Source organism: Genypterus blacodes, unplaced genomic scaffold (assembly GCF_046128005.1).
Source record: "Genypterus blacodes isolate CSIRO-AG114 ecotype Tasmania unplaced genomic scaffold, CSIRO-AGI_Gbla_v1 ptg000015l_1, whole genome shotgun sequence".
NCBI classification, from domain to species: Eukaryota; Metazoa; Chordata; class Actinopteri; order Ophidiiformes; family Ophidiidae; genus Genypterus; species Genypterus blacodes.
The window spans coordinates 3,145,577-3,160,081 of NW_027466829.1; the positions used below are offsets into that span (position 1 = coordinate 3,145,577).

The following is a 14,505-nucleotide window of genomic DNA, read 5'->3' on the forward strand; positions in this document are numbered from 1 at the left end:
AGCTGAGACGCGAATGATTTAACTTTGCACTGTCACCGTCGTGTTTTTGTAGACTTTTTGCACCGGAGAACCTTTAACATTCTTTTGTTTTCAGGCATCCAAGAATAGAAATCACGTCCGCAAGAAGCCAAGGTCAAGTTAGAAAATCACTGCATCTGTTCAAGTGAAGCTCCAGCTGCAAGATGTCACGATTAAGAGGTCGTTTCTGTCTAAATGAGGTCACTGTAGGCTGCAGCATCCTGGACATTCAGTATTTGTCGCTTACAGGTCCGTAGGCCTTTGAATGAACTCTTATGGAACCCTGAGCCATCTCTTCCAAGAGCACAAATACTGTTTGTTAACTTATGCACGCCGCAATAAAAGCTTCCATGGCACAGGGATCCATCAAGGTGCATTCAAAGACCTACGGACCTGGTAAGTGAACGGTAAATCGATCCAGAATCCTCAGACTTAGTAGTTAAACTGTGTCAGTGACCTCATTTGCACATAAATGACCTGGAAATCCTGAAACTTTGCAATAATCGCCAGAGTTTCAATTTAAAAGGAGGCATTCAGATCTCAGAGTCTGCAGATAAGCGACACCTTAAGGGACCTCTGATGTTATTGGAATGTTGATATACTCAATCATGATTCTGTGCTGCATATTCAACCGACAATCTCACAGTAGAATTGTAGCGTATTCTTCTTTTTCTGCACTTCTGTACGTTACACACACACACACATCTCCTCATTACTGGGAAAAGTGCCTCTGTTATACAAATCCCTCTCAGCCAGCACGCTTAAAGGATTTGCTTTTCACTTCAATTCGCCCTTCAGACATCCCAAAAAAAGCTAAAACAGGCCCCGCCCCCTCCCCCGTTATGGATCAGCACCTACAGACAAGCAGTGAAGAGCCGACACTCATTACAAAAAAAGAGCTTAACTAAACTAAACTAAACATCAGCTATGGGATACAAAGTACCGCTTCATATGTGTGTGTGGACCAACTTTTTACCAAACACCCGCAAACACACTGCCAACAACAAGGACCACCTGCTGCCATCTGTGACATTCAGGTAGAGCAGACGTGTGTGATCTGTGGATGGAGCCCGAGCACACGCGTGTGGAGGCGACGCTGTGCTGCATCGACCTGACGACACAGAGTTAAAAACACACAGCAGCTGTAATCAATAATGGGATCAATAACTCCACCAAGGGGGAACTAATGTGTGCCGTTTAGTGAGACTTCAGAGAGAGTGTGTGTGTGTATGTGTGTGTGTCTGTGTGTGTGAGGTAGTGGTTAGTTATCTCAGTCAGGTGTTCAGTGATTGGTTTGTTGTTTAGGGATGAGTTCTTTTTATTTTTTTGTGTCTTTTCTGACCGATACAGTTCAGGCTTGTACATTAAATAGTGATAAATAAAAGAAAACAGAGAAATAATCCATTTTTCAGTGAGTGTTCATTTATTTTCTGTTAAAACACAAATTTAAACTCTCGTCAGTGCATAATTATCACTCACACAGGAGTCATCAGTGTTAGATTTGCATAAACTTTGCATGATTAAATTAATAACATTTGATAAAAAAAACACATGAAGACAAACAACCTGCAGGAGTGTGACACACACAGACACACACACAGCGTGGAACCTGTGTGAGTGCGTCCTGCTGTGTACTTGTGAGCTCTAAATCAATAAGTGAAAGCAGATCTTTAGCGCGGGGGCGTCCCAGAGATTGACGGCCGTCTGACAATCCAGATCACGGCAATAAAATGGAGACCGAGCGACGGCCGGAGCTCATCGCTCATGTGATCCGCGTGACGAATGCGGCGAGGCTACGGGGAGCCGACGGGCGACTGTGAAGCCGTATTGCCGCCGTCGCCTCCATCAAAGTGACGTGCTGGTCAGTGAAATGATGACCTCTGTCCACGTTGCACATAACTCAGGCCCGTACGTGAGGCAGCGACCAGATTTATGAGGATTTGAGTTTGTGGTCTGACCCGCTGACCTCACAGAGCTCATCGGGGGAAACGTTACACCTGAAGGCACTTAGAGCTACGCTGCAGTTAAAAACGTGGATTTGTGCTTGACGAGCTCAGAGCCTCAGATCAGATTCTTCTTCTTCTTCTTTAGTCTTTGTGGCGCACACCGCCACCGAGTGTCCCGCTCCGCAGCCGACAAGGAGAGGACGGAGGCTGGGGACGAGGCGCGGCTGGGGGACGTCCACCTCCGTGCCGTCCCCACACATGCCGTGTTCGTTCCAGCCCCAGGAGAGGAGCCGACCCCCTGTGGAGCAGAGCAGAGGGGTCAGGGGTCAGCGAGCAACCGCCTGCAGCTCTGGGATAAAATTAGCAGCTAAGAGGACGGACACACACACACACACACACACACACACACACACACACACACACACACACACACACACACACACACACACACACACACACACACACACACACACACACACACACACACACACACACACACACACACACACACACACACACACACACACACACACACACACACACACACACACACACACAGCCCCTCCGTCCCTGTCGCCGACACTGGGCCGGTAATGACGCCTTGCTGCTCCTCACAGCTGGTGAGCTTGTCAGTGGGTGTGGTCAGGTCTGCATCACCGAGGAGACACGTGCCATGGCAACACAGTTACCTAATAGGCTCCATCCCCATGGCAACAGAAGCGAGCTTGCTTTCTCAAGGGTAACACATCTTCGAGCTGTTCCCCGTCCTGCGGCGTTGCCTTCCTGCCATCTCTCCGTGTATTTCGCAGTCTTTCTGCTTTCCTCCGTGCGGTGTTTGGAAAGATCAGCGCTCGCCATCATCTGCCCCCTCGCCGTTTAAGAGGCCAAAAGATGTCACGCCAGCAGCTTATGTCAGTGTGACATTGTGCCAGCTACGGCTTATGCATGTCACACACACACACACACACACACACAAACAAACAAACACACATGAAAACAATCACGTGTCTTAAAGCTGAAATTGTGTCTTTGATGTATTGAAGCCTTTTGTCCCTTGTGGGGGGGAGAAGCCTCAGTTTGGTGCTGTGTTGAACGCATGGACCGAAATACAGCACATCAGTGTTTCCATGGCAACAAAGTGCCCTCACACTATCCCGCCTCGACAAAGGGATGAGAATCAAGACGCTCAAAACCAAAACGTCATTTCCGTGTAAACAAATCTTTCCAGCGTTTGAAGAAGACTTCACACCTGAGCAGCAGCTTCACGCTTCAGAGACACCAGGGAGAAAAATCTGCTCCTCTCCAAATCTTCACCACAGTTCCGCCTCTTCTTCTGCCCCCTGTGACTGCGGAGCCTCTGGCGTGTTTGGCACCTCCTCAGGTGCAACAGATCTTCACAAACAGCACTGCGACACTCCCCGGCTCCTTTCCGCCTGACCTACTTCAGCGCCAAAAATAGCAGCACTCAGGTCTCTGGCTTCCCAATCCGGTTTTGCCATATCATTGTTCCTGCTGGAGGAGGAGGATGAAGAGGAGGAGGTTCACGGCCACACTCCTCCCTAACCTGTTGCTTTCCTGTTCCTCTCTCGTCCTTAAGCTACGCAGAGTAAACGTTCACACAGCGAGCGAATCCTCATCATCTGCATCAGTCTCCTAACGACACGGACGCATTCAGCTAATTGATTAAACTGATCAGGCCAATTTCCTGCAGCGATGCCCGGAGTTTCCTCTCTAATGGAGGCCGCGTGCTGCAAGCTGGCGACTTAAATACTCAAACCATTGTGTGTGTGTGTGTTTGTTTAGTGTTCTATTACAGATACATTCTATTCATACGCGCATTAAAGGAAGATGGCTGTCCAAACACTCAGCGGGGGAACGAGCCTGTAAATGTGTGCGTGTGTGGGGTAAATGGAGCTCTTTTATGGGCCGGTTTGCGTAATTGCTTCCGTCAGTGACACCCATCTATCCGCGGCGCCGTGATTACTTCCTGCCGCGGCGCTCGAGGCGACCTCAGAAAAACCCCAGAAGCATCAGGAGGAAGATCAATACATCACTTTGGCTGAAGCGTAAAGACGGTTTAGACGCCTCTTTTCTTTCTTCTTTGCAGCTTTTCAGTGCAGCTGGCGTTTCATATTGTGAGGCTTTTGTTTGCTCTGTTACATCACTCAGAGTGTGTTGGGATATAAGGGCGGCAGAATGAAAATATGAGAGAGAGAGAGAAGGAGGGAAAGATATGAAGGAGAGCACAGATCTGAGAGCAGGAGTGTGTGTGTGTGTGTGTGTGTGTGTGTGTGTGTGTGTGTGTGTGTGTGTGTGTGTGTGTGTGTGTGTGTGTGTGTGTGTGTGTGTGTGTGTGTGTGTGTGTGTGTGTGTGTGTATCAACTCACCTACAATGGCAAGGTTATGTTCAGATCCGCACGCGATCTGCAGAGATTTAGAAACAAAGACATTTTCACACATTTATGCAAAACTGCAGAATAAACTGAGGGATCGACTTCTGCCTTTGCTCCTCAGAGAACAGAGGCACAGCAGAGGGATTCACACTGCTGAAGTTTCCTCTGTGCGCGCGTGTGTGTGTGTGTGTGTGTGTGTGTGTGTGTGTGTGTGTGTGTGTGTGTGTGTGTGTGTGTGTGTGTGTGTGTGTGTGTGTGTGTGTGTGTGTGTGTGTGTGTGTGTGTTGACAGGGTGTGGCACGCTCAGAGATTCATCTCACGCTGAGGTGATCCATCTCACGCGTTGTCACACAGCGGCGCGGCGGTGATGATCAGAGCGGCAGAGGGAGCGCCGATCCCCAGCTCGCCCTTGTTTGTCCCTGACTTCCGCGTTATTGCCAACGATTCCCGAGCGCGCAGTCGCCATTAAGACTTCAGGTTAACTGCAGCAATCTGCGTGCTTCTCACTCCTAATTGCCCTTATGGGAGAGGAGGAGGCCTCTCTGCCTCGGCCAAATGAAAGTGGTTCTCTCTCCGGGGGATGGTAATGGCAGCGTGTGCGTGTGTGTTCGTGCGTGTGCGTGCGTGCGCGTGCGTGCGTGCGTGCGTGCGTGCGTGCGTGCGTGCGTGCGTGCGTGCGTGCGTGCGTGCGTGCGTGCGTTTTACAGCCCAGCCTTGTTTTCAGCCACAATAACTGTTTCATGCAAGATGTCTTCAGCGACTGGTTTCAGTGTTTTCACTCATAGCTCTCTGCTTCCCCCTGCTGGACAGTGAGAGATATGCTCACCTTTATGACACCAGTCGCTGCTGCTTCATCTACGTCCAGTTTTCAGTTGTTAAAATAACTCGCTAATTTGATACTTAAGTGAAGGTTTAGAGTTGTTGCTGCCACTTTTTGTGCTGTGGAGGTTTGGTTTCAAGTCTCTTACCTGCGTTGCTCCACAGAGGAGCTTCACCTCTGCAGGTCGGCTCACTGAAGCACCAGCCGATCGCCGCTCTGGCTTCTGACCGGTGTGATCTGTTGCTGCCGTTTGTCCCAACTGTCCATAATCGTCTCTGCCCCATGTGAAGACTCTCCCGCCCTCTGAAACAAGAAGACCCCGTTCTGCTGCGGCTTCCCATCGCTTTGTTGTTTACCTGGGTTGTTGTTGTCTCACCTGTCTGGGCCACGACGTGAGTCCAGCCGCTCCACACCAGCATGACTTTGTCTCCGTCCAGCAGCGAGCGATCCAGGCGAGTGGGGCAGCACTGGAACGGCTCCCCGGGGGTCAGCTGGCCGAACTTGTTGCTTCCCCACGCAAACAAATCGCCCTCAACTGCACACAGAAAACAATCTCACATCAAATCTAACTTTATAGTGTGTGTAGCGTAATGACTGGGATTGGTCTGTCACAGCGAAAAATCAAACAGATTATCGGATTTTGGATTTGGCAGGGCGGTCAGGGTCAGGAGCTTTGTGATGGAGTTGATTTCAAATAGGACAAAGGTCAAAGTCAAAGTTTCACCGCAGTGCTGATGCATGCAGAATGTGAGGTGAAACATTGGCACACTTGTAAGGACCATGGATCCAAAAAGGCATCAGACTAAGCCTGGTGCTCAATAGGTCAAAGGTCACCAAGGGGTGTGTGGCTTGTTATCTAAATCTGATGTGCCCTGATGCTGTAAACACACCCGATGATGTCACTTTCCTCTGCTGTCTTCTCTCCATCTACTGTCACACATTCAGTTCTCAGCTTACAATTTTATTTTCCACAAAAATCTCAGATGACATCATACCTGTGAGGCAGACGCAGTGAGCCGAGCCTGCTGTGACGGTGTGCGGCGTCTCGTGATCCAGACCTGCAACATGTGGTCACATTAGAGACGACAGACTCTGGTTTCCTGTGTGTGTTCCTGTATAACGTTGAGTTTCACCCACCTGGCACCTGAGTTGGCACCTTAGAGTTTAGGTGTGGCGGGACAGACTGTGGACTGAGCGCTCTCTTGGCTTGACGGAAAAGTCCTGTACCCCACTGGTACACACGAGCGGAGCCTTTAGGCAGAGGAGAAAGAGAGGGTGTGTGTGTGTGTGTGTGTGTGTGTGTGTGTGTGTGTGTGTGTGTGTGTGTGTGTGTGTGTGTGTGTGTGTGTGGTTATCTGCTCAATTAGGACATACAGAGCACCACTGTATTATAAACGTACCAGTGACGGCTAACGAGTGCCTGAGCCCCGCTGCTACACTCAACACCGGCTCCTTCAGACCCTGCGGAGGATAAACACCATGGTGACTCCTGATTCAGAAACACTAATGCTGCCAATGGAAACAAAGACACAACTACTCCATACTCGCCTTAACACGCAGCAGGTTGGCCGAGTGTGAGGGCGTCTCTCCAACGCCAAGCTGCCCAAAAGAGTTGGAGCCACACGCCAGAACTTCACCACAAACTGCCATCACAAGAAAAACTAAACAATAAACAAGAACTCAAAATAAGTGCAAGTTTGTAACACGCTCTCATGCTCACCGCTTAGAAGAAGAGTAAAATCCCAACCACAGGCCACACTCTTCACTCTCTGGCTCAGGCTGGAGCAGAGGTGAAAGGTCAGGACGTTTGCGGTGTGGCCCAGACCCAACTGGCCTCTGTGATTGTTTCCACACACCAACACCTCTCCGTTCTCTGACGAAACAACAAATACAACATGGTAAACATGAAACAAATTGTTTATGAAAAGACACTTTGCTGTTGAGTCTGATGTAGTTTTCAATGCTTTAGTCACCACAAATGAAATTCGATTCACTTTTTTTATACTGGATTTGACATTTTTGGTAGCAGTGGCTGTCTTGGGCTGAACAGTACCTTCTTTGCCCAGGGGGGGGGCGCCAAAGGACCGCGGATACATTTACACAACTGTACATTTACACAACTCAGAAAAGTAGCATACAGGAAATGCACAGTGGATAAGGTAAAGAATAATAACAAACGAGTTACAGTTTGAGAGTAAAGTGGTCACCTGTAAGCAGCACGGTGTGTCCGCCGCCCCCGATCACAGCACGGGCAGTCCTGCTGTGGAGAGCCGCCGTATCGGAGCTCTGCGGCGCTGCCCGGTCCTCCACATGTCCCTGCCCCAGCTGACCGTAGCTGTTGGCTCCCTGTTAAGCAACACGTTACAAGCGAAAACTGAACAAATACAACACCACCAAGTTCAGGTTAATACGAGAGGAAACATTAATTATTGATTTGTTTTCGCTGCTGAAGCTCGATTACTGAGCGCTAAATGAGCAAAAAATGCCGAGTTAAACAGTCGCAAAGAAGCTCGTAGCGAATATTTGAGACTACTGAACCACACGGGCACACACATTCCATACATGTTTAACAAACAACTGCATTTGGTTTAGTTATGATGTAAAGCACCTACCCACGCATGTAAACAAAACTCCATCTGTGTTTGCGACACTGCCGTAAAGCAGACATGTCAGGTAGATTTATCCCGTTTGTTTTGTTTTGCTTTGTTTTGCTGTAAATAAAATGTCTCTACATTTTGAAGAAAAGAGTTGGTGAATATCACGTGTTAATAAAAAAAAATAATTAATAAAGCGTGTTTTTACGTATTTCAGTAGTGTATCTATCTATTTCCCCTTTGAATGATGATGCAATAATGTGACATTCACACCAACAAATCAGATCGCAGGCTGCCACCTTTATTTAATCTTTAATACACTGCCTGATCTTTGCAAATCATCACTACCCCTATGATCGTTTGTCATAATCATCTTCATCATCAGTATCTTCCTCATTCCTCCCCCATAGTCCCACTGTGTGAAGAGCAACAAATCATTCAAGAGTTTCCATCTGACACGCAACAAATACTTTATTTTGTTTTGAGAGTTTGATACATATCCTACTTATATAATCTCTTTACCGTAGAAAAATAGTATATTGTTTTGTTTTCAGGAGCACTACAACTATATTCACTTTGAGGAGGCATTCTGAATCATCACCGTAAAATAAAGTAGGTCCGGGAACACGGGACACGTATGTATGTTGTGATCATGAAAACATTCTTAAAACACCAATAATCAGCTCCATAAAGTCCCTCAACACAAAGCAAAGGAACATGATACAGACACCAGAGCAAGACAACAAGGTACATCTTTACATATCACCAAGATGAGGAAGAGTAAATAGGAAGGAAAGTGATAATAATGGGACAAATTACAACAGTGGCCATGACACTAAGAGGACAGAACACTGTGTTTGTTTGGAACAGCCAGTCATGTTTTCAAAGGGATATTTGTTTTATACCATAAAAGCACAGGAGCTGTTTGAAGCAGAACAGAAGCCACCTGAGCCAGGTGCAGCCGGAGCACAACAGCGTCTGGGGTTAAGCAGTCCTTGGGGTCTGTGCCGTTTAGTAACATTAATGGATAAACATACCTAATGTACCTCGGTAAAGTGTACAAGCCACAGAACACACAGGGGGAACAACAGAGCGTTTGGCAGAAAGCAGTGCACATTCATTGTACTGACAAGAGGGCGAGCGAGCGAGCGAGCGAGCAGTATCTCTACACTGTTGCGTTGGGGCGACACGGAGAGCATGGTGGGTGAGTTCAGTGCGTCATGGGGCGGTCACACGCCCAGCTGCTTGTTCAGCCGGATGAGGGCGTCGCCCACAATGTCCAGCTCGTGCCGCAGCTCCTCCACCACGCTGTTGATGCTGGGTGTGTCTTTAAGCACATCCACACTCTGGGTGTAGGGGTTGTATCGCACTGTGAAGGGACGCTTGATGGTCTTGGCAAACTCCCTGAAGGGAACATTTAGCGTAGATATTTATTTATTTATCAAACAACAGTCTACTCTCATTTGACAGGTGATCACACTGGAAATGACTGAAAGCAGCCAAACTCACCTCATCTTGACTTTGGCCTCCTCAAAACTGTCCGAGACAAAATAGACATCCTGAAATGTTGTGATGATGCATTCTTGTTTGGATGTGACTTTGGGATCAAAAGGCTTCACCCTTGCATTGTCAGAGAGCGCATGCTGCAAGAGAAGGAAGGGATCAATAAAGCTTTAATAAATAACCTCATGGATTATTCAATACACCGGAAATAGTCCTGGGTGGCATTATTAAGATGTTCAAATGAAACCAAACCAATGTAATGATGGTTGTTACCTTAAGCTCACTGATGGAGGACAGCAGTCCAGCCCCGTACGCTCGTAGCTGCCCTTCCTGCTTGCATAGGCCAAACTCCACCGTGAAGAAATAGCACTGAAACATCAGGCACAACAAAGAGAGTGTTAATGTGTTTATGTTCTATTCTAAGAGGATCTGTCTTGAATTTGCCTCAACAGAAGTCTCACTTACTGTTGCCAGTTTCTGTACAGAATCATCCGAGGCCCCGAGTGAAGTGAGACCAATCTCCTGTGAAAACTGTGCAAAGCTGGGCTCTGCCAGCAGCGGGACGTGACCCAGCAGCTCGTGACACGTGTCCCTTGGGGAGAAAAGGTTGCAGTATAAGGGACCACAGCTTTACATGAGCGTTATTATTTTTCATCAGCACATGAAGCGATGTGACTTACGGCTCTGGGGTGTATAAGGGATCCGAGCTGTGGCGCACATACTGGGTACAGTGGAAAACACGGAAGGCCAAACCAGCAAGAAAGTCACGAGGGGACAAGTAGCCTGCAACAGGCCTGATGGTGAATCCAGTTCGTTCTGTGAAGATCAGTCACATTACAGACACGAATGAGAAACTTTGCATCATTTTGAAGCAAAAGGAAACATTTTATTTTATGTGTCAAATGTACCTCTGAGGAAGCGTGAGACGTCCTCCAGCTGTGGAATGTTGTCCTCACGACATTCACAGTATTTGGACAACAGCGGCAGGTTCTTCAAGTATTCCCGGCAGGCGTGAGTGGGATACAACTTGTTCAGCTCCCTGTACACGACTCCCCAAGTCTTCACCTCCTCCTCTGTGAACTCAATGCGAGGAATGGGATCCCCACTGCAACCACACACACAATCACTCTGTTACACCGGGACATGAATTACTTTAGAAATCTGACTAATAATATCATGATAACAGGTAACTCACTGTTTATAGGACATGGCAAGATCAGCAAAGTACTTCCTCCTTTTCCGATAGACGTTGTCCTTGAATCCCTGATGGAGAGAAGCAGAGGTGTCAGACTGCTGTAACTCTGTTGGTCTTTTGAAGTCAACCTAAGCAGAACTTACACAGCTCAATGATTTGCATTCGCATACCGGATGGTCTGCATCCAGGTCCGATCCGTACATCAGCACACGGTTAGCACATTTGTCCAAGTCTGAGATTTTCTTGGGGAACCACGGTACAGTGTAAGTATCTGAGAAGAGAGAGAGAGAGAGAGAGAGAGAGAGAGAGAGAGAGAGAGAGAGAGAGAGAGTGTTGTGTTAATTTGATCATCCCAGCCTGTTTGTGTAGGAGCTTATGTGCTGCAGGCTCACCATCCTCGAGCAGGCAGGAGTTATCTGGAGGCTCCATGTCCACTATGTTTACATGCTTTCGGAGCAGCTGGATGATCTCGTTCAGTTGTTCATGGTTGCTGTCGCAGTCCACAAATATTTCAAACTCAGAGTTGCGTCTTTTGGATTTCCTGGATTCTATGTGCACAAGGTTGACGTGGCTTTCCTGAAAGAGACAAAAAGTTTTAAATGAAACCTTTATATCATCAGTACCTATCTTAAATACATCATGCACTGTAGCCAAACAGACGATGAAGATGAAGAGGAGGAGGCAGAATCAGTCGGTTCGTACCTGGAAGAGTTTAAGCGCCTTCACGAGCCCCCCAACTTCATTCTTGAGGGAAAAGATGATGGTGGCTCTCCCTTTCTCTGTTGTGTTCTTCTTTTCACTGTTTTCTTCAATTTTTGTGAAGGTGGCTTTGTTTATCTTAAAACAGTAAAGAATTGTCACAGGAATGAATAAAAGTGTGGGTTTTAAAGGGTTAATCAGGCCTTAAAACTCAATCAAACACCTGAATATGAAGCTCCAGTGAGGAAGAGGAAGAATCGAGTGCAAGAGTCACACAACCTTGATCATACATGCATAAAAATCAATATATTATACAAACATAATAGGGAAACATAAGGGAGAGCAGAGAGAGAGCGACATGAACCGTCCATCAACACGTTTGGACATGAACAGGACGCATCATTTAGAATACCTACATCTGACTGAGCCTCTGTTAAGCTGCGTGTTTTTATCACATCATCCTCATATTCTCCCTCTCATGTGTTACCATGTCCGGCCCTGTGAGCGCGGTGCACACCCTGGTCCGCGGACCCTGGACAGCAGCGTCGCAGAGCGTCTGTGCGCCGAGGCTGGATCAGGTCGCGTCTGTCTCGGTTTAACGAAGATGAACTCGTCTCTGTGTCGATCAATCGGCTTAGACCAAATCTTATCTATACCGCAGTGAATCCTATTATTAGCCCTCTGTGTGATACACCACATTAGGAAGCTTCAGGCTCATCAAAACAACGCGTTTATGACTGAATAAGCTGATCCATCAAACACTTTTCTTTTTTAAAGTGACTTTTTTTGTTATTTTCAAAACACATATTGAGGATTTTCCCCCTCAACTATTCCTCATTTATTGAAAGAATATCTATATTAATTCATGATTGTGAAATTCTGAAGCAGCCGGTTTCATAGCTGTTCGATTGAACATTAGCTCATGTTCAGCTTAGTTTCAGATGAAGGTCGCTAAAATCCGATTAAAATGTCTGCTGAAGCTGAATGAGTCACAATTTCGAGCATGTTTCTCACACGCGGTTTGGTCTTAATTTACCTGACTTGGAGTTTATTCATTTCTTCGTTTAGGGTATTCTTAATTCATAATAGATTCAGAAATCTTCTAAAATAATCCCCAGAATATTTATCAGCGTTTGTGTTCAATCGCCAAACTCGTATAACGGTAGAAACGAGTGAAAGCTATCCACTGTGCACGCTGAGCTGCAACGGTGTCCAGACATAACCCTCTTAATAACCCTTTGACACACATTAGACCGCTACAAAAACGGCTTAGATTAATCTGCACTGCCTGTGAAGTGAATAAAGGCTCGTTCATTCAATCAAGATCAATATTCAACATTATTAAAAAATAAAAAAGTCATCTTCAATAGTTCCAACCAATAAAAAGTCATCGATAAGGCTCAAAAAATAACTTTTAAACAGCTTTAAGCAGCTTCAAAACAGCTCCAAACTGCATTAAAATAACAATTCATGTTGTTTTCTTCATGTTCTATTTGATTAGAATGTCTCACCTCGTTGTTGAGCAGTTTCTCCTCGAAGGCGATGTTGATGGAGTCGAAGGATCTGCCCCTGCGCGGCCCCTCCAGTCGGTTTGAATACATGTTAAAGTATCGCAGCGTTTGGCCTTTTATGTGTCTCCTAAAGGTGCAGGATCTAAATAAGATCATCTACGTAAATTGAGCAGCGAGCGGCGGCGACTTGCTATTTAACAGCGAGACGGGAGAGAGGAGGGGGGGCGAGGGGGAGAGGAGGGGGGTCAGGTGGGAGGGGAGGAGGGGGGGCAGTAATCCCATAGCCGGCAGCAAATGGAAAAACAGCAGCATCGATGACGTCACTGGGGGAGAGGAGCACCTTTTATTTCACCTAAAGGCCTCAAACACTTTAATGAGATCAATCAGATAAAGTCTATTTTTTAGAGAGATTTCTGATCACATTTGTTTCTGTTTTTGGCTCTTTAAAGTCATCAAATGCAGCTTTTGGCCTAAATACATCAAACAGGCAGCACTCGGAGCATTTAATGTAAAAAATATTAGGCTGTCATTCAAAATATTCACAACCAAAGTGAGAGGATGTCTCGTATTGAGGTTAAATAAATGTTTGTCCTGATTAAATTCTTCGAAATGTTTGTTGACACCTTAAGGAGGTCGAGGTCTAAGAGGATTCAAACCCAGACCCACTTGCCTTCATTGTACAGTGATCCAAACGTGCCCCCCTTTGCAAATCCCCTGCACTCTGAGCGCCTATGGCCTCTTATGCACGGCACATAACATAAATAATCAGCGTGCTTTCCTTTCTTTAACACCGTGAGCCTCTTAGTAAGATCAGAGCAATCAGTGGGAAAGGCCTGAGGCCAGTCAGCACACAGCGGCCAGGACCGAGAGGCGACTGAAGTTACACTCCTCGTTACTTTTATACAGATAAGAGCCTCCAGCCTCCATCGCAGCAGGGCAGACGTCCTGAGAGAAAACATGCGAGATGGGCGACTGTTACGTTTGGCCCAACACGCTGGCGTACATGTGGCCCGGGCACATGTTTCTGTCAGGTGGCCTCCGTCACGCGTGACATGACCAAGCTTTACACAACCGAGAAGGTGAAGAGGCGCACTTCCTCTCCCTCTACAGCTGATGGGAGAGGGGGTGTGGGGGGTGGGCTGCTCCTCGCTCTGATGGAGGAGCCCACTGGTGTTGGGCAGGAGCGTGCAGTCGTGGCGCTGAGTGAATAAAAATGCACCCAAACGAAAACAGGAAAGGCAGAATTGTAATTTATCTGGGCGTCTGTTCTGTTCTGATCTGGTGCTGAGGCCATTAAACCTGTGAGCACATCTGTAAGCATTCATACTGACAGAGAAGACAATGGCTCCTGTTCTCTTCTGTGCAGAGAGCCCACGTGTCAGCAGGTAGCTCCCATTAAGTCTGGGATGGAACATTAGAAGTCTCCATGTGGAGCACTCATTAGCCTTTGTACTCTATGTAGTTTTGCACCCAGATGGAACGGTGCTGAGAAGTGTTTACGTGGATTTGAGAATAAATGTGTGGATGCATGCAGCTGGAGAGCTTCATCAGAGCCTGAAGCTTTAATCCAAGAGCCAAGGTGTTCACGTGGCTGCAATAAAACAAACACAGTCACCAAACACAAGAAGGATGCCTATTTAGTGCAGTTACAGAGCAACCAAGAGCAACCAAGAGCCCCAAAACACCTCCAAATACCTCTGCTTCCATTTCTTACTGGTTTACTCAGCAGTCCCTATATATAAACTATTGATCATTTTCTTTCACTGGCTATTTCTGTCACTTCCTCTTGTCAGAAAACTGAACACAAAAGCTTTCAAAGCAACTCC

At 47.0% G+C, this 14,505-nt stretch overlaps 2 protein-coding genes across 2 annotated transcripts; both read right to left on the bottom strand.

The window, feature by feature from the left end:
* Nucleotides 1-1,424: 1,424 nt before the first annotated feature.
* On the bottom strand, nucleotides 1,425-7,819 carry sergef (secretion regulating guanine nucleotide exchange factor). The gene is made up of 11 exons (XM_076140730.1): nucleotides 7,790-7,819; nucleotides 7,385-7,523; nucleotides 6,898-7,050; nucleotides 6,726-6,820; nucleotides 6,578-6,638; nucleotides 6,315-6,428; nucleotides 6,173-6,235; nucleotides 5,554-5,712; nucleotides 5,326-5,480; nucleotides 4,352-4,388; nucleotides 1,425-2,262 (listed from the first exon to the last, which is right to left on the bottom strand). Exons 1-11 carry the CDS (start codon nucleotides 7,811-7,813, stop codon nucleotides 2,072-2,074), a joined length of 1,191 nt encoding a protein of 396 aa, XP_075996845.1. The 5' UTR covers nucleotides 7,814-7,819; the 3' UTR covers nucleotides 1,425-2,071.
* A 406-nt stretch (nucleotides 7,820-8,225) lies between these two features.
* On the bottom strand, nucleotides 8,226-12,826 carry tph1a (tryptophan hydroxylase 1 (tryptophan 5-monooxygenase) a). The gene is made up of 11 exons (XM_076138186.1): nucleotides 12,680-12,826; nucleotides 11,172-11,306; nucleotides 10,862-11,045; nucleotides 10,640-10,740; nucleotides 10,470-10,537; nucleotides 10,183-10,379; nucleotides 9,955-10,090; nucleotides 9,740-9,866; nucleotides 9,548-9,643; nucleotides 9,281-9,414; nucleotides 8,226-9,175 (listed from the first exon to the last, which is right to left on the bottom strand). Exons 1-11 carry the CDS (start codon nucleotides 12,767-12,769, stop codon nucleotides 9,001-9,003), a joined length of 1,443 nt encoding a protein of 480 aa, XP_075994301.1. The 5' UTR covers nucleotides 12,770-12,826; the 3' UTR covers nucleotides 8,226-9,000.
* Between the last annotated feature and the right edge of the window lie 1,679 nt (nucleotides 12,827-14,505).